Here is a 25319-nt window from a genome sequence, read left to right as displayed (position 1 = left end):
CTACTGCCAAAGCAAGTACTGCAAAATGTTGTTAATCAACAAATTCTTGCCACGCTAATAAGCACCACATGTGACAGTTGTCTATAATAAAAGAAAGACGGTTTTATAGACTCTCACAAAAAGGATGAAAAACCAACTCATTGCTTTTTTTGAGGGAAGACTGTTCATGAATTACGATAGAATTACGATTTTTCGCTGATTTCCACAAACGTTTGTTTCATGGTGCCTGCTGGTGTCTTTTTCCCTGTTATTGGAGCCTATTTTTCGCTGATATGTTTGCAGGTCACCATTGTTGCCTGTATTGCGATGTGTCAAACATTTCCTTGTTTGCTGAAATTGTTAATTGCAAGATATCATTTGTGAAGCGAAGTGACAACACCACTCTTGCTTGGCGATGAATATTCTGATGAAACCACTCGCCTCGCTATAAGTGCGCAAAACAAGTGGCCTCGTTTATTAAACATTGTTAAAGAAATCAAAAGTGTTGTTAAAGGAGCTTGGCCTGGTTGTTCGACTAATTGTAGCGTTGTTCGACTAATTGTGTTGCTGCGGTATTCTAAGACAAATATTAACAACATGTAACGCTGGATACTGGGTACAAAATCCGTTATTTTCTAGCATAAGAGTCAACCTACCTAAAATTACCTATAACCTACCTACCTAAAACTAAAAACTATAACCTAAAAACCTACCTAAAATTTTATTAATGCGGCCCGCCACAGCTCTCCTTAGTGCCTAAGTGGCCCGCATGCAAAAAAGGTTGGTGACCCCTGCCCTAACCCATTAGGAAACGCTGGTTGTGGCGATGCATTCAGTTAAATTTCTTTGTATCAAAATCCTGGCGTCAAAAAATCACGTGATTGCATCGACCAGTGGAAGATGAATCGTAGACTATGTCACGGATGATTGCGTCGACTAGTGGAATACGTTAAAGTGCCTATCGTACATAAAGCAATGGTAAAACAAGTTTCCAGCCACACATATTACCTGTTTTATTTTATTTTAATTATAGATTCTATTTGAATAAGACCTTCTGATGATCCGTTAGGTGAAACAATTTGTTGAGGCTTGAGATAGTAATAACTATATTTGATTTATTACCTGTTTTATTTATTTATTTGCATCCGACTGAAAATGGTCCATCTCTATATTGCAATCAGTTCAGTTCAGTTGTTTTTATTTCTGACCATCATATCAAAAACAATACACGTCAACATAGCAAAGGTCGAGAAAAAGGTAGAAGCGACAAAACGCGAACGTTAAAACGTGCTTGTGACCAAAGTAAGTTATTGAGTTGAAAAAAAATTTGGCACGGTCGCAACACCTTCAGAAAAATTTAAGATGTAAAGGGAAAATAAAAAAAATAAAATGTTACAAAAAATAAAATAAAAAAACATAAATTTAGGCTATAGCTTTATTAGCCCACATAGCTTTACCTGATATATTTAAGATTTGTATGGACAGTTGCTATGAAGATCGGCCATGGTGCGTTATCAAGAGTGCTGATGGTCGTAAGGGGAACACGTCTTGATGCGTTTAGCTCATAGCAAATAAGAGCAAGGCAGGCAAAGAAAACCCCACAAAGAAATCCTACCACGGGCAAAGCCATTTCAAGCGCAACGCACCATGCCTTGCACGAATCACAAAATAGATAGGCCATAACTTGACGACATGAAAACAATGACAAAAACAAATAAAACAAACTAGCAAAAACAACATCATCATCTTGCGGAAATCCAATTATACCCAGGAAAGTACTTATGTCTTGAAGATATCAAGCGTGCTTTGTTACAAACATAAACATTTCAAAAAGTGGAAATAAAATGTTTTCAGTAAACGGTGAATGCATTTAGTTACTAAATACTAAATTTTAGTAGGTTACTTTTGTAAAGATGTTAGTGAAATTGGCAACACTATAACCTGATAATTTTGCTCTCTGATGCTGCATTGCTCATTGCTGCAGTGCAGCTCAGCAGCTCAGCGGTTGTCCAAATTTACATTTTGCAAGAATGGCTAAGAAGTAAAGAACCCGAAGCTTTATCTTAGCTTCTTCTTGTTAATTCCCCCCACTTCAAGTGTGGTCACGAAAACAGATTTTATGTTCAATTACCATACTGGGAAATTGACACTCTTTTACCATTACAATAAAAATAGAAAGGCACTGCTTACTGGACCAATAAAAGCTTTTAAATCTCATTAGAATATTTATCTGCTTCAGATATGCACACATGTTACACATCCATGTATGGAATTACAGGGTGCAACCTAGTTCGTACCCTGAACAGTTCGTACCCTAAAAAGATCGAGAGTAAAAATTAAAAAAAGCTGAAGTCGCTGATTGCAGTTTAATAGCACAAAGCCGAAGTCGCTGATCGGAGTTTCCGCAAACAAACTCGAGGGTTAGGGCATGGATTCCGTGATTCATGGTTAGGGTTAGCGGAAACTGCGGAAAAATATTTGGGGAAACTGCAATCAGCGAGGGTTAGAGCATAGATTACCGTACTCGATGGTTAGAGTTAGTTAGGGTAAGCGGAAACTGCGGTTAGCGGAAACTGCAAAACTGCGGAAAAATGTTTGCGGAAACTGCGATCAGCGAGGGTTAGGGTTAGAGCATAGATTACTCTATTGTTAGGGTAAGGGTTAGCATAAACTGCAATTAGCAGAAAAATGTTTGCGGAAACTGCGATGAGCGACGGTTAGCGTTAGGGTAAGGATTACGGTTAGGGTTAGCGGAAACTGCAATCAGCGACTTCGGCTTTGTGCTATCGTTCTCTTGATCTTTTCAGGGGGAAAATTTTAAAATGTTTGCGGAAACTGCGATCAGCAACTTCCGTTTTTTTTTTAAATTTTTTCTCTCGATCTTTTCAGGGTACGAACTGTTCAGGGTACAAACTAGGTTGCATCCGGAATTACATAAAAAGCAGAAAAAGTACATGTACTGGGGAAAGACTTCAAACGTCTCAATCTTCCATGTTCAACAATTTACAAGCAACATCATAAAATTTTAATCTTAGGTGGTAGACATCAGTATTTAGCAGGGCACAAGTTAAATTATTTTCGGAGTCTGAGCAGCGTAACAGAGCATTATACACATTTTTTCTCAATAAAGCATCAATAGTTAGTACCGTGTAATGTACATCACAATGAACTTGGTAAGTGTTCACACTTTCATATCTATGTAAACCAAACACGCGTCTATAGGTTATGTCTTATTGTAAGCAGCTTTAAACTTCTTTTTCTAGTTAGCAGAGACATCGGTCCACAGGTGTGAATTATAAAGAGGCATAGGCTACAATAAGCTCAAAACACGGCTCGTTGGAATTCCACCCTGTAATCGTAAATAAATCAGATAGGGTACAGTAGCTGTTCATTGTGTTTGCATGTGTTGGTTGTGGTACCAACAACTTAATAATCGCATAATATAATATATACACAATGGAATGTCAAGGGAAAGTTAATTTGCAAATAGACTAGGCTATAGTGGTTGATTCTGTCAAATGCTTTTGACGCGTCTAAAAATGCAGAAAATACTGGGGTATTTTGATTATTGTAATGAGAGGTGGATTACTTCAATAATAGTGTAATATATATGTACAGTATACACATATCTGTACTGTGTTTTGATTGAAGTAGAGACATATTTCTTACTTAGCGTCTCCAATTCTTCACCACTGCTTTTGTGGTAAGAAACAGGTTTGATTGTAGCAAAGTAAACCTACCAGTAGGCTACTCTAATATTGTATTATACAAAATGTATTGTTATAGCCAAGTTATAGATCAGATTGTGTCTTTGATAATTCTGCTTTTTTTAAGCTTAATTTGAGCAAATAAATTGATCTATGTATGAGACTTATATGTTGTGAAGATTAAATGGCTTTAAAAGGTATCAAAGTGTTAGAACTTGCTGGATTAGCTCCTAGTCCTTTTGCTGGAATGGTGTTGACAGATTTTGGAGCTAAAGTGATTCGTATTGACAAGTTAACAGATGGATTTTCAACTGATACATTGGGAAGGTAGGCTTGTTATTTTAGTTTGCTGCCATAACAAACATTATTTAGCATTAGGTGGATGTTTACTAGGATGCTATCTTTATTGATGTATGGTAGGTGCCATTGCGATATGCGATTATTTTGCTTGAATGTATGAAGACTTTTCTGGTCAATAAATCTTTTCTTTTAAATGGCACTGTTTTGAGATATTAATGGCACTGTTTTGAAATTTTAAGATAGTGGTAACACTGTTTTATTGATGTATATTTTAAACTTTTGGGTTTTGCCATCTTTCCCTTTTGTTGGTATCAAATTTGTATGTTTGCTTTGCCGTTCTGTATGTACTTGTTTGTGCCAGCAGCAAAAAATAAAATTGAATTGATGTTTGCAGGCATTGACTGGGTTATCAAATGTTTAATACTATTTACGTTAAGGTAGTACAGTGTACAATGTACATAAAATATGTTGTTATGAATGTTATGTTGAATAAGATAAATACATATTTATTTATCAGTAAGCTGCATTATTTATTGATTGTATTATTTATAAATATTTCCTACCGGTAGTTAACGAGTTTCAGAAAATATTACAGTCATGATGAGAATTCTTAACTATTGCATGAAATTTGGTCATGTTTAATTACTTTAGTAATTTAGTTTCATAATATTGTATATCATAATGTATATATACCAAAATAGGGGGAAACGATCAGCAAGTATTAACTTGAAGAGCCCAAGAGGTCGCTCAGTTGTCAAACGTCTGTGCAATCAAATGGATGTGCTTATTGAACCGTTTCGACCAGGTATATTTTTAATAAGTGAATAAAAAGTGAATTAAAAAATTTTTGTATCCTCTGTGGATCCTTCTCTAGTTTCATGGGCCAATCCTATAGATGTTTGCTGGTACACCCCTTCATTTTCTTTGAATCTTTATATTTTTAATGTCTGAAAGTTTTTTTTTGTTTCAACTGCAGATGATTCCATTGCTTTCGATACTGAATGTGACAAGTAGTTTGTTTCATCGGTTCAATATTTTAAATTGTAGGTAGACATTGCCAACTACTTGTTAATTAAGATACCGTAAGTGACTATAATATAATTTAGTTAGACGCACTAAAAACCTGATAAATTGATGTTGTGTTGCAATGTTAAAAAGTAATTTGTTTGTACTTTAAACCAAGAATTTGTCTATGTTTATTGTTTAACCCTTATCTGCACATGCATTGACATTTTTTCAATATCGATTATTTATGTGAGATTGCTCTTGCTTCTACACTGTACGCACTAGCTCAGAAACATCCAGTGATGAAAGAGGATTTCTAAGTCGCTTACTGCTGTAGATTTTACAAAATGTTAAATTGTTTCCACAATGGGTTATTTGTGTTTTACCCAGGGCTGTAAAGTCAGGCGAAAAGTTTACGACTCCAACTCCTCAGTCGGCTTCAGTGTTGCTAGATTTAAAAAAAAATTGTCTTTTTATATATATATTTTAAATTTATTTCACTCACATTTTTGCATAAGTTGGTCAAAAGTTGTAGTTGGGCTCATCATCCACAAAAACGACAAAAATGTTGAAACAGTTGTCGTTTGATGTCTCCTGTAGAAGTGTTTCCATGGAAATGACCCAAAAAAGTAGAAAAATACTGTATTCTGTATAATATATAAAAGACCGATAGCGTTTGAACAAATTTTTTTTTTTGAACCAGAACTATGGCATGATACATTTAAATTAATACATTTTACTTGTTTATTTTATGTACCGGTATTTTTTGTGATAGTTAAAAATGTTTGAATTTTGATCGTTTTTATCAATTTTTCAGATAGTACTTGTTTGGTGCTTAACTAGAGAATCTACACAAAACACGTTTTTCAGGCATCGTCATTCATAGATTAGTTATCGTGCAGTAGCTTAATAAGTGCATTTTAAAGCTTGTTTGAGAAAAAATGCAGTGCTTTACCTGGTTAAATTAAATATATATATACACAGTTACACACTACATATCAGGTACTGTACAAATCTGAAAGTACATTATATCATATTTTTGATATTTAAGCCACATTTGAATCAAGAAAGTCTCTAGAAGATATTCACATTGAACAACATTCTGTAAAGCAATATTATCATATATAACTTAATCAGACCATATTATCCCTCATTTACATAATCTATTAATGCCTAAATAAAAAAAAATGAACTATATTGCTAGGTTTTTGATTCAATGACAGACAAGCAAAAAATAATTTATGGTGAAACTTGAAGACAAAGTCAGCACAATGGAGTACATGAAACATGTGTTGGTTTAGTTTAAACTTTACAAAAACTGAAACAAAAGTAAGTTTATTAGACTTTCAAATGTTTATCCAGTATGTTGTTATTGAAGTTGTCAGACTGACGATGTGCTAGGTTTCTCTCGTGTGTTTTTAGCTCAAGAAAAAATCAAAGTTTTTGTGACACTTCAAAGCTTTTGTTTTGTCACTCTTTCATTAGATGTAGCAGTTTCAAATCGTGCTTGTCCCAGTTTGACTGACAATGCTCTTTAAATATTTATGTTGCTGTTTGTAACTTTTTCTGTGTTAAATGCTGTTAGAAGACCAGGAACATGCTAGAAAGCATCATTTATATACCACATTTTTGTTCTTCATCAAGTTATGAGCAGTAACATAGCCACTATGTTGTGGCTAAGAGTTTGGGTATGTCTTTAAAAAGCGTTTTGGCCTACACTCAGGATAAAAAGTGTCCAGGAATCGTTTTCAACAAGGTCAGCCAGTGAAACACTTTGAGTCAGAAGAGGCATCTGCTGCAGAACAATTTTATTTTATTTAGAGCAACAGTGCCTTAGCCATTGCTCACTTTTCCCACAGACTGAGAGTCACTAAAAAATAATAAAAGACAACATTCTGAGAACTGCCAAAGGTGATTGTCAAGTTTCTTGATATATATAACCAATAATTGCTGCTTAAAGCTTTCCAAAGCATGGCAAACTGACTTGCAATATAATATAAAAACCACTAGTGCTTCAACCGTTTTTATTTTTGTGGATGATGAGCCCAATTACAACTTTTGATCAATTTATGTAAAAATCTGAGATATTTGCCCAAAATTGGAACAGTCTAATATAAATGCCTGTTTCCAGGTTATAAACTATACCTCATTGAGACATTTTTTGATCAAACAATACTGCATTCTGAACATTTTAGATCGACGAAACTATAGTAATAATGACCATTGTTTTTTTAACAACAAATAAACTTACAGTGGTGTATGTGTATAATCATTAAAAGTACTGCATATGTGATGGATCATAATGATGTAACTTTCTGCGCATTGTATTGTAGCGGAATGGTCCGTTTCGGCTAGTCCGATTCGGTTAGTTCCCTAAATTCGGCTACAGTTTGGAATTGTATTTTGTATTTTATTCCACAATATTGTTTCTTTTGCATTCCGACAAAGAAAAATAACTTGGAAGTGAAATTTAGCGCAAAATGTTTGAACTATTAAATTGAAATGTTTGCTCACATAAAATCGACATGTATCCTAAGTCACCGTCTGTATGCAAACTTAGAATATATTAGAATCCTCAACTATTACAAAATTCTAAATCCAACCACGCCTTCTGTTTATTTAGAGAATGTTGTATTTTATTCCACAATATTATATCGTTTCTTTTATAGTTGAAATTATCGAAGCTTTAGATGAGTGGGGTTTAGACCTAACCACTAACCAGGGGCAACAAAAATGGTAATTACAAGTGGTGTTTCAAAGATAAAACACTTCGGGAAAGAGATTTAGATCATTTAAAAACGGACTTAAAGAGTGCCGAAAGCGAAAAATAGCCTACGTTGCTCTTGCCCGCAAAACGGCAGCTGATCGCATGGCTTTCTCATACGGTATGGCAATTTCAAAGTAGATGAAAGAGTAACTTACGCTGCTGGAATAGTCACGTAACTATTCACTGCAATATTAAGTAAACCAGCTAAATTAGACGCGCTATTTTCAACGAGGTCTTTCCGCTGTGAGATCAATTATGATTCAACAGAACGCATTGTGGGGTCATAACCATACAATGGCGCACCCGGTGGCGCGCCCCCCTGGTATGGACCTGCCTCGGCCGACTTGGGTCAAGCTCAACAGAATCCGAACCGGAGTCGGTCGCTTCCATTCCAACATGCACAAGTGGGGTTTGGCTCCCTCACCGGCCTGCGAATGCGGCGCGGAGGAACAAACTGCTGACCATGTCGTTCTCGAATGTCCGATCTATAAGGCACCAAATGGAACGCATGGTATAGCAACGCTGGACGAAGCTACACTCACCTGGCTCTCCATCACCTGCCCTGAAATTTGATTTGATCTGGTCTCAAACGAAAGAAGAAGAAGAACGCATTGTTTTGTTCGCAATGTGTGAGAATTAAATTGAAAATCGATAAAAGAAAAGGTGTTTAATGGTCTTGGCCGCAGATATTGCCTGCAATAACGACGTCTCTTACCGCTATTATCGCCTAGCTAACCTGACATCATTGTTTTATGCTACCGCTATGGTTTGACATCGACTTTAACGATCATGAATGTTACGTAATAAGAACGATTATACATATATTCTACACGCAAAAATAAAAAAATCGATTTCTTAAAACAGCTCTTTCTGTTTTGTCTCGTGAGCTTTGCATATTGCTCAACAAGTGCATAAATTTTAGAATTGACAAGAAATCATTAAATTTGAAATTTAAGTTCGAATCACTGGAAATAAAGTTTCGGGAGAGAGTTTGCTTTTTTATACCAAAGACAGGCAAGACACAACAATACCACAGGGTTGAGCATTACAACAGTAGCCTATATATTTTACATATTTACAAAATAGTTTAACATTCGAACGTTTTCGGCTTAACCTAAGCCCTCATCAGGAATCTGAAAATATTAATAAAATGCAATAAATTTCAACTTCTTGAAGGTAACTAGCTAACTAATTCAAGAAATACGCATCAAGAAATAAGCAAGAAATAAGCATCAAGAAATACGCAGCGGTTAAAAGCAATAGTGTGGAAAACAAACAGACGGACGGAAAACAAAATTACATTAGAAAAAGGCAACCACATGACTACAAAAGAATTAACACCACAGGGTATGTGATCCATCTAACTTAGTAAATGTTTAGTAGAATGGACGCGCCGCCAGCAAATAATTGTTTGTTTAAATTTGGGTTGTAGTGTTTGATTACATAAAATTCTGGAAATAAACGTATTCAAAACTTTTACTTTTTGACGCCATTTCAAACTCCGTAATCTACGTCAACAATGATTTTGCGGCAGTAAAAATGCGTTCATTTCGAAAACTGCCAAGCTGGAGACAATAGCTTGTCCCGTGTATAGGTTGAACCTGTCTTTTTGAGGTGAAATTCACTTGCGAACATCTCAACTTATTCTCGAGTCTCGAGTATATACGGTATTCGATAAAGGACTAAAAACTTTCGATAAAAAACAGAAGAGAAAACACTTCGCCGTTGTTAACGCATTGAAGGTAAGTAATTAGCAAAACGTGCGATACGAGGTTAATAAAACCGATAGCGGGTTTCCACTCTGCTTGAAATCACGATTTTTTGCGTTTTATTTCGATAACTTCACTGTCTTGATCGATGTTATTCACTCGCACGAAAAGGAAATGAATCGGCTTGTTTTCCAACTGTTCCAATTATGAGCTAACAATATCAAAATTTTTACGACTAGGCGTACTGCATTTGTAAAACTAATTGTTTCAAGCAGCGGTTCTAATAAATTCGATTTGCGACCTAGGTGTCAATATAAACAAGACACTAAGCTTAATCAAAGACTACTTTAATTGAGTAAAGTAGCGTTATGGTTATGACGTCATCATCTTTCTCGCCCCCTAAAGTTTTTTGAAAAGTCGGCGCCTATGATTGTGGAATAAAATACAAAATACAATTCAAAACTGTAGCCGAATAGGGAACTAGCCGAATCGGACTAACCGAACAGTAGCAGACCCGTATTGAAGAGCAATGCTACAGTGACTGGCATGAGATATAATGTTCTCTATGATGTTCCACCTTATTCAAAGATTTTCCCTCCTACCTCATTAGTGAGCTAACCTACCCAGTGGTGTAAAAATAATTATATGCCTTATTGACTGTTTTTAAACTAAGTAACACTATATACGGGTGATTGAAAAGTAACTCCCTATTTTAAAAAAACTATAATTTATTTTTAAAATATAATTTCTACAATTAATGAATATGAGAAGGAAGTATAATGCATGGGCTTTTATTTAAAATTCGATATGGGCGCCTTTATTTGCCACCAGCTTCTCAAGTCGACCAGGAATCGCATCAACTGATTTCGCAAGAAACTCTTGCGGGATGGAAATCATAACTTCTCGTATTCGCCCTTCAAGTTCTTCCAAATTTCTTGGTTTGGTTGAGTAGACTTCCTCTTTCAGCCAACCCCAGAGAAAAAAGTCGCAGGGTGTTAAGTCAGGACTTCTGGCCGGCCATTCGTGTGAACCGCGACGACCCATCCATCTTCCAGGAACTTGAGCATTTAGCCATTCACGAACAACAATAGCAAAGTGTGGAGGAGCTCCATCTTGCATGAAAATCAAATCTTCAATATTTTCCCAAGCACTGATAATTGGCCAAATTTCATCTTTCAACATAGCGAGGTACCTTTCGGCATTCATGGTATCGCGAAGAATGAAAGGACCCACAATCCTATCAAAAGTCATTCCACACCATACCGTTACTTTGGGTCGATTTTGCATTTTTTCACAGGTAACAGGAGGGTCTTCTTCCGCCCAGTAGTGGCAGTTATGACGGTTCACAAATCCACCTATGTGGAATACAGCTTCATCACTCCATAGAATATTTTTAAAGAGGTTGGGCCAATCTCTAAACCAAGCCAACATTCAAGCCAAGCCAACGTTCCTGTAGAGTAAGACGTCCAGCCATTTTTGTAGGGTTTTGAAATAAAATAAATTTGAAAAGATTGAAATTGAACAATATTCAAACAAATCTGAAAGGAAAACAAGAACATAAATTAAATTGCCATACATTAAGTAATATATACACAAAAATTGAGAAACATGATATAGCATTTGAATAAATTGTATTTATTTTAAAATAGGGAGTTACTTTTCAATCACCCTTATATGCAAAGGTGCTCATTGAATATTTGTGACTGATGTTAAAAAACAATGACATACAAAAAATGTATTACCGTATTTATCCGTGTATAAGTCGCAAAATTTTGCACCAAATCTTGCCCAAAAAGGTTGGGGTATACACGATTGACTTATACTTATTGATTGGGTTGACTTATACATGAGGGTGCGACTTATACACAAGGTTCTGAACTTCTGACAAACGAATGCTACAGATCGCGCGTTAGCGCTGCTATTAAGCGTTAAATTTTGCGTTCGAGGGTTGCGAGCATCGCATTAACATGCTCACTGCACAGCATGCATGTGAATTTTAACGCGAAAATCTCGCATGTGCGTGTGCGGCACGCTTGATTGCAATGAGAAAAAGGCACGTCTTGGCAAGCAAACACGTGGTGACATGAAAATACAGCATTTTTTTTATTTCAAAACAATTGTCTTTACGAATGGATGATTGTTGCTTTTCAATAAAATTTGCTAAAAAAAAAATTGTACCAATATTTGAGCCAAGTTTTGGGGTGCGACTTATACACGAATGCGACTTATACACGGATAAATATGGTATATTTACTTTTGAATTCCTCCTCAAACTATTAGTGCATATTGCCAATGTACCTTCCTAGCAATGCTCATAGCCCATCATATTATATGAAAAGTGATAAGGCTAAGCATAAAATGCAATGCTTCAAAGACGATTTACCATCTTGGGAACGCACTAAAAGTGTAGAGAAAAATAATGTAAAAGGTTAAAATGTGACATATGGACTTTGGCTTGAGAGAAAGAATATCTGTGTCACCTTTCGTTCATACATAAGTTGAACAACTTGGTACCGTACTAATAATGGTGGATTACCACGTGCAACGGAACCCTATAATATGCTTGTCTTCAATTTTTCGATAGATGTAAAAACACATTGAGTACCCCAATGACCAATCAAACTTTTCAACAATAATGATAGTTTGTCAATGCTTACAAAATTGTCTTTGTAATTTTTAGGTGTGATGGAAAAACTGGGTCTTGGGCCTGATATTCTGAGAAAAGAAAACCCTGGCTTGGTGTACTGCCGTTTGAGTGGATTTGGCCAAACTGGACCATATAAGATGAAAGCTGGGCATGACATTAATTACATTGCTACATCAGGTTAGCATTACTTTCAATTAGCTTACCATACTGTACAATCTTACTGACTATCATACCCTACAAACAGAGATGTACTGATGGCCCGATGCCATCACCGATACCAACTGAGACGTTTATCCAAACAAAATTTGCTAAAACATTTATTAAGCAGCATAGCATATTTTTCACACTCAACAAAGATAAAGTTGTGTAATAGGTTGAGTTTAGCTTTTAGCAGCATGATCGTTACTTACTTCACGAATATATGTTATACAAACGACCTGTTTTAGCCTGATGCTGCGAGTTCGCTAGTCATATGCTATGACGAATGGTGTTGAAGTCAATGTGTCGTTATTTTATGCGTTTTTGTTTTTTTTTCTTTGGCTTGAGGCTGCTTAAAGTTACCACAGGTACTTTAAAAGTTGTTCATGTTTCGAAGTACAGTAGTAATATCACTCGTCGCTGGTATGGAAAAAAATATAGCTATCTAGATAGAAAAATCGGAGTGATCGTTTTCACCAAAATAAAACATTTCTTTTCAATATGTCACGCGTGAACGTCGTTACAATAGCTAGTGACGTCCACGCTCTTGCTGCACCTTTAAGTATTAACTTGGCTAATGGCAAATTTTCTAGCTGAGAGTTTGTATTTCAGGAGTCCTTTCAAAACTCAAAAGAAAAGGAGAGAATCCCACTGCCCCTGTGAATATCATCGCCGATTTTGCAGGTTTGTTCGTTTGATCAGAATGAAGGCGGGTTGAAGAAAAAGAGATTTTGCCATCAAATCGTTTCCATTTAAGCGCTGAAACGGTTTGATGCATTGAAATTTTCAGCAGTGCCCCGACAAACACGTAATTGACGCACTCATAGGTGCGTGTGTACACCGACTTACCTACATTTTTGTCCATTTAATCTAAATCAGGGGTGGCTTGCGAAATCATTTCATTTGATCCGCATTAGATTTTGTTATGACAATTAGTTTTCAAACTAAACCATCATTTTTTAAAAACTAAAACAATCAAACGCTTGAAGTGAATTTTTGCTCACTCAAATTTATGGTTTGATTTGATAAATTTTCGTATTTTTTTCACATGTTCCAGCATTATGCTAGTGACGCAGCAACTGCGTTTACAGATGAAGTCGTTTGACATGTAATTGAAGTGAGGGTTAATTAATTGCACAATGTGCAAGCGGGGCCCGAATACGAAAGATTAGGCATGATGAAGTAAAGCATCGGGTGAACTCTTGTTTCTTGTTGAAAGTATCATCGTAGTGAAACCTACATAATTTGTTAGTGGAAAACGCACGGTAGCAAAGAATACATTACATCGTTAATTCCTGCATGTTTGTGTGAAGGTATTAACAAAGTTGTTGCGAAGGTATTAACAAAGAATAATAATAATAATGCTCTAAAAAAATAACGGTATGTGAAAGTGTAGGTTACAAAAGTATCTGTTTGAAGAGGGGTGGATTAACAATAAATGTTACCACCTTGAATACAAAAGTAGCGCGCTACATTTTTGCAAGAGTAACCGAGAGGCGCTACATTTGCTTCAGTCGTACTTCCACTGTTTTTCAATTTAAAGTGGAAAAATGAATCGCTTTAAGAGATATTTAAGGAAACACTGGAACATAAGAATAAAATTTCTCCTAAAACTTGTTTCCCATGATGACGTTGATTTATCAGTGTAAGCAAATGCGCTACTAAAAGGTTAGATCATTTTGGCTTCATCAGGTACTTGAATATAGCTTTCCAATGTCAGTTCAAGACAAACGCACTCTTGGAAATCTTTTTAAATGCCTTTAAACTTCCATTATAAGCTTTTGTTGTCCCGCAGGGGGCGGTCTGCTAGCTGCTTTTGGGATAGTTGCCGCGTTGCATGAACGTCAGCAATCCGGTCTTGGTCAAGTGATTGACCTGAACATGGTGAGTGATATCTTTGTGCTCGATTTCAATTTGAAAGTGCAGCTTTGAAATCATTAATCGTGCTTTTGTAGAAGTAGTAAAAACTTCACGACTTGGCTCAGCAATCCCATTTGTGAGACTTCTCGTAGTTGGTTCATTTAACAAAATAGATTTAGGCTACAATTTATCACGTGACACCCTCAATGAGGAAGCTCAAGAGCCATCGCATCGCGTTATGTAGACTGACCACTTAGCGACAAACTTGGCTTTACACGATTCTTGGACAGCGCGTAATACTGACCAGTGACCACGTCCTCATGTCTGATAGTTAAATTATGCAATGACTGTTGTCTTGGACAGGATATTTTCATATTTTTACGTTGTAAGCTTTCTACCGCTTCTTGATTTTTGTGATATAATACTAATTGTGGATTTTGACATGTTGCTCCTTCGCTCAAATGCAAAAGTGAAAACAGAGTCTTTCGTTAATTGACCTTCCAGGTGGCAGGGTCAGCTTACGCCTCTTCTTTCCTCTTCACGGCGCATCATCTCTTCCCAAACCCTCCCGGCGAAAACTTTCTGGACAGCGGTGCACCGTTTTACGATACCTTTCTGACAAAAGATGGGAAATACGTCTCGATCGGAGCCTTGGAGCCGAAATTTTATAAGAATTTTCTGGAAGGTGAGCCATTCTCTATCTATGCATAGTCTACCAGGTAAATTTAAGCTTCTATCAAACCGTAAAGCGTGCCTCTTCACCAGGTCTTGAGTTGTACGACGATGAAAGCGCAGTTGATCAAATGAACCCAGCTAAATGGCCGCAGCTTCGCGAGCGTATTACCAAAGCGATATCCATGCGAACAGTAGCAGAATTGTCTCATCTGATTGAAGACAACGATTCGTGCGTCATGCCTGTATTAACTCCTGCTGAAGCCGCTTTGGATCCCCATAATATGTAAGAAGTGTTGTACTCCAGTGTATGTTGTATCATGCATAGTTAGCACAATGTGTGCAATTTTAGTTGAAAACAGGACTGTTGAGACAATAATGTGAGAAACTTTTGCTTAGATATTCACTAACTCAGCTTCTTCAATGTTCAATTGTTCATACTGTGAATATTCAAATTATTCAGAAAAACCGGTACGTATTTCAAAGACCCCGAAGGTCACTACATTCCCAATCCCGCCCCAAAGTTGTCCCGCACCCCCGCCATCGCAGACCAAGGACCACAGCCAACACTAGGGGAGCACACAAAAGAAGTGCTACAAGAAAGTGGTTTCACAGAGAAAGAGATCGCAGATTTAATATCGTCTGGCGTTGTCCAAGATAATTCTATGAAAAGTAAAATGTAGCCGTTGTTGTTGCTTTCGTTTAGGCTATTGATAATCTCTGCTGCATGATCTTGTTTTTTCCACACGTACTTAATTTATTTGATTACGTTAAAGTGAGTATTGTGATGCGACAATACGTTGGTGCTGCTGCGAACGCTGACTCGTGTTGGTGGAATGAGCACGAATGATTATTATCACCGGTCAACACTCAACAGCAAATTTTAAACGGGGATCCGATAAGGTGATCCTTAAAGTGTTTTGACGCTGATTCCGAAAATGTCCTTATTGTTTCTCCAGCACATCAAGTTTTTGAGATATTTGCATTTTTGTTGTTTAAATTTGACCCATAGCAACGCAAACTGACCTAATTTTGACCTCAAGCTTGCACACTGCAGACTTCACAATGCATTGTGATTACCAGTTGCATTTTATATGACTAAATACTATAGGATACGTCAAAATACCTGAAATATTAAAGTGCAAATAGTTTCAAAACCGGATGTGCTTGAGAAAAATCAAAAGTAGATTCGGAATCAACGCAGAAAAGTTTGCTTGTCTTTCTGATTTGAAAAAAAAATAAGTAAAATTTGTTGACAAGTGTTATTTTCATGCCTAAGTTTACAAATGTTCAGTTACGTAACGAGTAATAACCTACCGTATGCACTATGCATGTTATGCTGTTGCGAGATTCCCAAACAAATATGTTGGAAACGTTTCAGCTTTTGCTGTAAACCGTAAAACTCGTAAGGAATATATTACTTGCTTTCAAGAGTTAGGCTTCTTTCTTGCTAAGTGGGTTAATTGCAACAGCTTGGAACGTAAAAAAAAAACTCTTCTTGAAGCGCAATAGTAGCCTAAGCAATTTTTCTTATGCAATGTTTTTCAATAAATAATTAATTAGAAGCAAATGAATCTTTTGATTGAAACAGAGGTAGTGCCAGTCTGATGGATACATTGCTGTAAAGGCAGCGACCTGACCACACAACGTCTAGTTCTGTATTTCATGGATGAAGCATCATTGTCATCAGTTTTCTTTAATTAGACGAAAGTTGCAGAATGGACAAATATCACTTTGGAACGCATAATCCCTCATAGTGTACGTAAGAACGAGTGTTCTAACGATACAACTGCTAAAAAAAATATCAAGGTAATCACAGAAATAAGCGTAGGTTACACCAGATTTTGGATCGTTTTGACCTTTGATGTATGAAATGTAGTTAGATCATACCATTCTAGCCATGTGCAATCTGAGAACACCTCAACAAAAGCTGGCAACAGTGGCATATGACATGAGGCTTTCTCGTTCAAGATATGCAACAGCTGTAAAAAACATGATTCGTCATGGAAAAGTAAAAATTCGGAAGATTTAACATGTGCCGAAACGGCCCTATCTATCTAAGTTAATTTTTTATTGTTGGTAAGAATCTCTCAACGATGAAACAGGAACAAAAACTTGCCTACAACAGAAGTGTTAAAAAGCATCTACACGCCGTGCAAAAAGAAAAACAGCACAAAGTCGATTACCTGGGAAGGACTTGTTTAAATACATAACACAGGTTAGGTTTCTAATACTGCTTTGTAGCGCCGGATTCACAACGAGTGTTACCCCGACCCCACGAAAGTGCTATGCGAGAAGACGTGGCTTCAAATCAGCAACTCAACCACCTGTTGCCGCGAGATTGCATAAAAAATTCCGTTTTACACAATCTACTGCTAAGCGCTTTTAAGGATAACGCAGCTGAATTGCATAACATCATTTTGTGAAAGGAAAGTGGAAATACCATTCCTACTAGCTACAGTTAAGCTATTAAGCGTGCGCAAAGCACTGGTTGTAAAATAATTAGCACAATACATTCAAGCAAAGTTTCATGCAGACTTAGGTGTAGTAATAAAACAAACAAGGGCATCAAGACCAGCCAATATATTGTGAACTAATAAAAACATCCGTGCTACGGTAGTGAAAATGTAATTGTTCAGAGTCGAAATAATCCACTAGTCTGATATAATTTCTCAGTTCATCAGAAAATCAAAAACTGGTGCCGAAAAAAGTTTTCAAAGTTACAACAACCTCATCCCTCTGAGATAACTTCCAAAAACTACGATTAAACTAGGGGAAAAGACGTTTGTACTTGGGTCAAAAAGACCCAGTTCAACCTGCTGAAGGTTTAGTCAACTTCTCGTAAGATAATAGGGAACGATATCTGACATTTAAATTAAAATCGGAACTTTGTGCGCCTGCTTAGTGTCACCAACAACACACAAGCCTGCTTAAAAATACAGTAGATTGATAGAAAAAGAATTATATAACTTATTCATAATATATGCGGAATACACGTTTATACGGATAATGAATTTCGGAGATTTTATCCCATCACAGAAGAATGAACATTAAGACGAAGAATGATTTTCAATATATTCCAACATTGCTTGTATTACAGCGCGTAGTCCAACTCCAAGAACGTAGCCACTGTAGGGTCGGTTTAGGGGAGGTGTGTGCACAAACGCAGCATTGCCACATTTCGACGACAGTGAAGTGTAGTATATGTAATCGCAACAATATCTGAAAAATAAAGATGTTCGATTAATTGAAGTTCCAGGTTTGCTACTGTACTTCAAAACGTAGTCGTGTGCTCATCAATAAATAATTGAAAATATGCAGTAAATCAATGGAAGAGCAGTTTCCCACACTCAGCTATCAAAAGTTGAGTGGTTATGTATAATTTTAAAGTGTAGAGATATTGAACCAGTCAGAACCAATGCCTAGACACAAAACTGGAAAGAGTATGACAAATCTAACCAGCAATCTAGTTGTTCGAAAAAGAAAACTGAGTTTAATTCTGGATGGAAAGTACCCCTCTTTGTACTTAGAACGAAAATATATGATGTGCATGAAGACGAGGAAAATTACCTCTCAACATGGTGCTATAATTATAACCACAAACAATACCAGACCAGTGGCTGCCTAACAGCATTGATATTGGTAGGTTTGGGTTTGCTTTCTAGTTGGAATCAGATCATTGAAATGGCTGTAAAATGCAGCGGACTCTGTTCGTTTCGCAGGAAGCAGTATCAGAGAAATAATACATAAAAATGGCGACAAGAAAAGAACCCAACTTCACAAAGCGACAAACAATAAACCTTTTTACGAACCGCATACGTGATTCGTGTGCGTGCACTGAGCTCCCAAAGGGCCAATGTATAGAGCAGTAAATAAATGCACAAAACGTTTCTCCAACACTCCAGTATTTTCCAGTGAGAACAGGATTCTACTAAACTGTATTCAGAACCGAAGACCAGATACTGCCCGATTTACGGACCTCAAAATGGAAATATCAATGGAAATTACAACGCTTGATAGCAACACAGCCCAATGGCTGCGGTGCCTGGATGAAGAACAAACCCGCCATTTCAACTAAACATTATGTGATAAGCAAAACACGAGCAAACTTCGGAAATTGTTCAGTTGACAATAGCGTAGAGCGTCTCCAAATGCAATTGCGTTGTAACTAACCTTAGAGTTGTGCAGTCTGTGCTCATCACTCGCCCGAAAGTAAACCATTTGTTTAAACTCTGTGCAGGAGAATATCGACCTACTGCAGTTAGTTGTCATCCAAGGGTAATTAGGTTTTCAGCAACAAAAGAAATTTAATTTTCGGCGCAAACCTTCACAGCAGTGGCGGTTCTGATGTCGTCCAGCCGATGTTGGACATCGGTTGGACAACTTGTTCAATCATAAACAAGCAAAAAAATTTGCTTACCTTCCTGCGTCCTGTGACGTTACAACAGTGAGCTTGGCGTCTTTAACCTGTGTCGATTCGGCGATACTTTGCATGTTTATGGAAGACTTTAAAACCGATGGTCCGTTTTCTTTGCAGCAGTTTTGGGCAGGGCAGTTTCCTTTTACATCAGGCCTATAAAACATTTAAACACTCTGAACCACGTCATACTGCACATTAGTAGTATAAGCAAACCAAATATTTGGCACTTCGGTCTCGATGAGTCTAGCCGTGTAAGTCAGGGGTGTGCAACGTGAGGCCCGCGAAGAAAAATTGTGCGGCCCGCAAAGATGTGCCAATTTTGAATTGTGTGCGGCCCGCGAAAGGTGTTTATAATTTAGTTTAGTCTGGTAGGTGTGAACAGTTCATTGTAGAATGGATTATTGTACATTTCGCACCTTCTGTTAACCATCAGCACAGTTGGCCATATTTGTAAAAAGGGTGGACAAAGACTTAAACGAAACGGAACAGCTTCTGTCACTACAGTCAATGAAGGGCACGACAGCTGGTGCTGACATCTTCACTGAAGTAATGGATGCTTTTGACAAGTTCGAACAGGACTTTTCCAGCTTATGCGGAATCGCAGCTGATAGTTCTTGATCCATGTCCGGAACTGGCATTGGATTCATGGGTCTCTTGAAGTCTGCCTTGAGGGAGAGAAAAACCGATGATGACAAAGCAATTTTTTATTGTAAGCTGTCATTCACCAGCAAAACCTGTGCGCAAAATGCTTGAAGTTCAAACAGGTCTTGAGCCCGGTAATTAAGGCAGTAAATTTCATTCGAGCACGAGGGCTCAGCCATCGTCAGTTTCAAAAGTTCCTGGATGATCTCAACACAACACACAAAGATCTACTTTTTTCCGAGGTGCGTTGGATAAGCAAGGGCTGCATGTTGCGACGATTTTCCGAACTGCGGAAAGAAGTCGTGAATTTTTTGAAACTTAAAGGGCACCCAATAGCTGTAATGGAAAACAAAAATTGGATATGCGATCTAGTTTTCTTGGTTGCTATAACTACGGACCTGAATGATCTCAATACAAGACTGCAGCAAAAAATTCAGTATGCAAATGAAACGTATGGTCATATAAAAGGCTTTATGAACAAATTATGGCTTTGGAAAGCCCACATACAGACAGGAAATCTTTTCCACTTTCCAGCTTTGAAAGACTATGGAATGCATCTTGAGAAGAAGACTGAATTTGCAGACCAACTTGAAAAATTGATTATTGTATGAATTTTTGGCTCGTTTCAAGGACTTCAAATCTCATGAACATTTGTTTGATATACTCTCTTCGCCACTCAACACGGACAGTGACAAAGCACCAGCTGATATCCAATTCAAACTGATTAATCTTCAAGAGAAAACGGATTTAAAAGTAAAGTATTTAGAAATGAATCTTGGCGATTTTTACCGAAAACATCTCAACCAAGATGACTTTTCATATTTGAAAAAATTCATGGCTTCAAAAATGGCTCTTATTGGCTCAACGTATTTGTGCAAACAATTTTTTTCTAAAATGGGTGTCATAAAATCTCAATATTGATCGGTTCTGACATACGAACACTTGGAAAATGGACTTCGAATTGCGAGCACTTCCATAGTAAATTTGGAAATACTGTAGTTGTCGGGAAAACAAGCCAGCTGCAAATTTCTCACTGAACTCGTTCAAAGTCGATGTGACAATAAATTTGAATAGCAGTTTTCCTCAGAAATTTATGTGTAATAACTTATTATTTCTGCAAGGAAACCCCTAATAATGCCATAAGAATAACATAAATAACAAAAAACTACTTTTTTGTGCCTGCAGCTACTAGAAAGCATATGTTAAATAAACGTGCGGCCGGCGGTTTCACCCAGATATTTATATCTGGCCCTCTTGTAATAAAGGTTGCACACCCCTGGTGTAAGTCATAATGATAGGAGACAACAAGAAAATAAGTCATTGAAGAAATCTACGGTTGATTAAAATAATTCCTGTATCTTCAATTTAAAAAAAAGTAAGAACTATGCTACAATGAAACTAGCCTACCTGGAATAACAAGTATTGTGTGCACATTGTTCCAAAGTTAAGTTTTCGGCAAGACCAGATACACCAACATTGACAATCAACTGCGAAAAACAGCTCATTTTTATAGATGAAGTATTTTTGACACTCACTTCATATTCATAACAAACCAATGCTGCTTGCCATATACAGTAGTTCCGAGATTATACAATGGAATGTGCAAATGCATTAAATAATCGTATTTTTATTGTGCGCATGAATAAATGTAGACATATTCAGACAGCTTATTTAATTCAAGAACATTAAAATTGCATAATATGTCAACATGTCAACTTTTTGTATTTCTAAGAAACCTTTCATTCTTGTGGTCTAATTCTATGTTTGTAGAATTGCATGTATATATAGGGTCTGCTACTATTCGGTGAGTCCGATTCGGTGAGTCTGATTCGGTGAGTTCCTAACTTCTAACCCTTAACCACTAACCCTTAACCCTAAAACGGCAATGATAATTAGGCTACGGTACCCGATAATTTAAAAAAAAAATTGAAAAAATCCCCCGTTAAGGGATCGGACTCACCGAATCGGACTAACCGAATCGGACTCACCGAATCGGACTCACCGAAACGGGCCATTCCGGTATATATAAGCAGTGTTTAAACATTCCATTACTGAATTATTCCTATTCTAAATATCTGCACTAGGTAACTACGGTAACATACAGTTTTGAAAGTTTTGTATTTTAGAAGGCGGTTTAGACCAAAGATGTGCTCTTTGCATTTCGATGGTGAAGTAACGAAGGTGCATTGACAATCTAAAGATCAGAGTATGCCCGCTTGACGTTTAACATACACCGCAGCAGGCGCGAATCTAAAAGTTTTTTTCGGGGGGGGCCAAAAAATTTGAAAATCAATTAAACAGAAAGAAAAAGCTAAACAGATATGAACAATGATACTATGACATATGGGTCAGATGCATCAATTTTGTACCTGTAGTCTCCAGAACGGAGAAAAAATTCAGAATGCTTGGTGCCATAAAATTTTGATTTAAAAGTCTTGAGATACTTCTCTACCAACTAAATCAAAGACTGCCCCCAAAAAATATCATGTTTTTATACTGAAAATTAAATATCAGTGTGAGTATACCTATTTTATCAGTTTCTAGCAGGTTTACTGCAGTTGTGCGATAATGTACCTAAATATTCTGATACTTCAGCCAAAGTCATGTATTGTTTGACCTCAAGGTAGTAATAAATCATATGCTAGCAATAGTAATAGCAATACTTTTTTCATATGGAGCCATTGCCAATCAGATATGCGTAAAAAGCACCTCACAATCACAGCTAAATTAAAATTTAACAACTTTAACTGTATATATCTATGTTCTCTAAGATCAAAAATACGTTACAGAATGCTTCAACAGGTATCATTTCTTATGAGCAACTTTTATAGTAACATTACATGTAAAAATAACTGTACAAAGGAGTGCTTACTGGTTTTACAAAAAAAAAGAAAAAAAAAAGGTTCTGGAGACTACGGTGTTCTGGAGACTACAGACAAATTCAATAAGAAAGAAATTCCTAATCTTTTATTTATTCCGAGTCCTCTCTATGAAATCCTGCTAAGTGAGCATACTAGTTCATCACATACTGGAAGAATGTTTGCCATTTTAAACAGGGAAGCATACATTTTTTGTTAAAGTTTGTTCTGGAGACTACACAATTTTGGAGCCAGGCTAAATAGCTTCCATAGAAGAGTGAACTATTATCACACTTTTTAGTAAATCTGTTTTCTTGTTTTGTAGGTTTGTTTATATATAAATTTGCATCATTTTACACCCAAACAGGAGCACAGAGTAGGCATTGGTAGAGTAGTACCATGGGTCGTTCTGGAGACTACAACATAGTGGAGCCAAAATTGCAGATTCGTAAAATTGAGAAAAATACAAGGCCAAAATTGTAAAGCCAGTGTCATTTCAACATTAAAATGTAGCTAAAGCTGCACAGTGTTAAATAAAAGTCAGTTTAGCACTGCAGTATTTGCCTGTGAAAAATCACAAGGGAATTACAGAAGTAAAAACGTGAAAAATCCAAAAAAAGTGGGCAATTTTGTGATAAATCCAAAATTTTTGCTAAGAAGTTAACAATTTCCATTGAAAATTAGCATTACATAGGGGGGGCACATATCTAAACTGTAACTTAAAGCCTAAAAAAGTAGACTGAAACCTTAAGAAATACCAAAACTGCAAAAATGCGTTCTGGAGACCACAGGGTACAAAATTGATGCATCTGACCCATATACGATATGCTAGAAAATATATTATACATTAAAACAACCATTTTCATCAATTGTGATGCCGAGGGACTAATATCAGCTGTTTAGAAGCATATCAAACCATTTGATGCGGAAACATACAATTTTTCACAAAATTTTGGGGGGGCCAGGGCCCCCTGGCCCCCCCCATAAATCCGCGAATGCACCGCAGGTATCTCATATTAAAATAAAAGCGAAAAAATGTTAATGTGTCAAGGTGAGTCGATGACTTCCATATGATAATTCAATAATTTGTGATGAAAGACAGCCGAGTGTTGAAGTGGTTTTCCAGTGCAGAATCCAGCAAAGGTTATTATACATTGTGTTATTCAATTTTCTTAAACAGTTTTTTCTGATATCCTTGCCATGAAAAATTATATAAGTTGGGTAGTAAATACATTGAAATGCATTACAAAATGTCTAATTGTGTATGGCAAAGCCAGTTGAAGCCATTAAAACCAGGTCATAGTTACGCTAAATCCTGCTCCAATTCCATGTACACAAAAATTGTCAAATTATTAAAATGTTTCAAAAATTATACATTTTTAAAGAACCAATTGAATATTGCAGAACACTTGCTGAAGTGATGTGCAAAAATGCTACTTACAATTGGGTCATATTTATCTATGAGATGGTTCATTTTCTTGTCAATGGCAGCATACTCAACTGGAATTTCCCTTGTCTCCAAATTCACATTTTTTATGCCCAAACCCATCTTTTTTAATTCCTGCAATAAAAATAACTGAATGAAAGATTGTTTGATGTTTTTCAGCTGTCATTTAGACATGCCAATTTTTATGTTGAAAAAATGATACGAAAGATATTTTATTTACTATTTGCAATGTTAGTAAAGTTTGCAACAAAAATATGCATGTTCAGAAGAACACTATACCGATACGATACAAAACATTTTCTGCTAAAAAAGATGCAAGGACATGAGCATTGAGCTTTTTCAGCATTACATGTTAGCTTTAAGACCACAGGGATGAGTAGTAAAAGCATCTAACTAATGCTCTCAATGTTGTTGGGTTGATTAATTATTATTGAGAGCAGGCACAGGTCTCTTGGTAGAACCGCTACGACATTATAATGCTAAAATAATAAATAGCATGGGTGGGAAAACCTAATCAAGCCCTTTCACTCACCAAACTTTTGGTCATTTTTTACTTCGATTAAAATTTTAACTACAGCTACTAATGGAGTGCACTGAAAAACCATTCCTTTTTGAAATCATAACATTGACAAATAAGTGCAGGACTATGAAAATCAAGTATGATAGGCCTGCCTACAAGGTAAATGAAAGAGTTAATCAGAAATTCTAGATTTCATCTGCTAATATTAATTATAGCATCATGCAACAAAATGGTAGAATTGGTTGAGGCTCTGTAATAAGAATTAAGATAAAACAACATACCGTACATACTATATAATCGCCTTACAGTGGTGCCAGATTGGAAAGTTTGAACATTGCGCGAGGGAGAAGAGTTTCAGCTGCTGCATTTGCGTGGCTGTCAACATCAAACGCTGGAAATTGCGCGGTTGTCAATATGGTGGGAATGAGAAACATTCTTACCTTTACAGCAACCCAACTTGAATTTACTTCATAATCTCCAAATAATCCAAAGCCAGTGACTACAACAGTTTTTTTTGATGGAGGCATTTTATATAGAAAAACTTAACAAAGTCCTTACCTACCGATATCTATTGTAATAATACTAATC

The 25319-nt window shown here is 36.6% G+C and overlaps 2 protein-coding genes across 2 annotated transcripts; one reads left to right on the top strand and one right to left on the bottom strand.

Moving 5' to 3' along the window:
- The first annotated feature begins 3818 nt into the window (after window positions 1-3818).
- LOC145770877 (alpha-methylacyl-CoA racemase-like) lies at window positions 3819-16403 on the top strand. Its single transcript, XM_082582622.1, has 8 exons — window positions 3819-4013; window positions 4688-4791; window positions 12148-12291; window positions 12925-12996; window positions 14108-14196; window positions 14677-14857; window positions 14938-15130; window positions 15308-16403. Exons 1-8 carry the CDS (start codon window positions 3871-3873, stop codon window positions 15525-15527), a joined length of 1146 nt encoding a protein of 381 aa, XP_082438748.1. The 5' UTR covers window positions 3819-3870; the 3' UTR covers window positions 15528-16403.
- Window positions 16404-16530: 127 nt separating this feature from the next.
- LOC145771083 (pyroglutamyl-peptidase 1-like) lies at window positions 16531-25319 on the bottom strand. The gene is made up of 5 exons (XM_082582828.1): window positions 25172-25319; window positions 24206-24325; window positions 21314-21393; window positions 19265-19417; window positions 16531-18066 (listed from the first exon to the last, which is right to left on the bottom strand). The coding sequence occupies exons 1-5, from the start codon at window positions 25256-25258 to the stop codon at window positions 17895-17897; spliced, it is 612 nt and encodes a 203-aa protein (XP_082438954.1). The 5' UTR covers window positions 25259-25319; the 3' UTR covers window positions 16531-17894.

Source organism: Aplidium turbinatum, chromosome 1 (assembly GCF_918807975.1).
Source record: "Aplidium turbinatum chromosome 1, kaAplTurb1.1, whole genome shotgun sequence".
NCBI lineage: Eukaryota > Metazoa > Chordata > Ascidiacea > Aplousobranchia > Polyclinidae > Aplidium > Aplidium turbinatum.
This window is presented reverse-complemented; position numbering and strand designations above follow the sequence as displayed.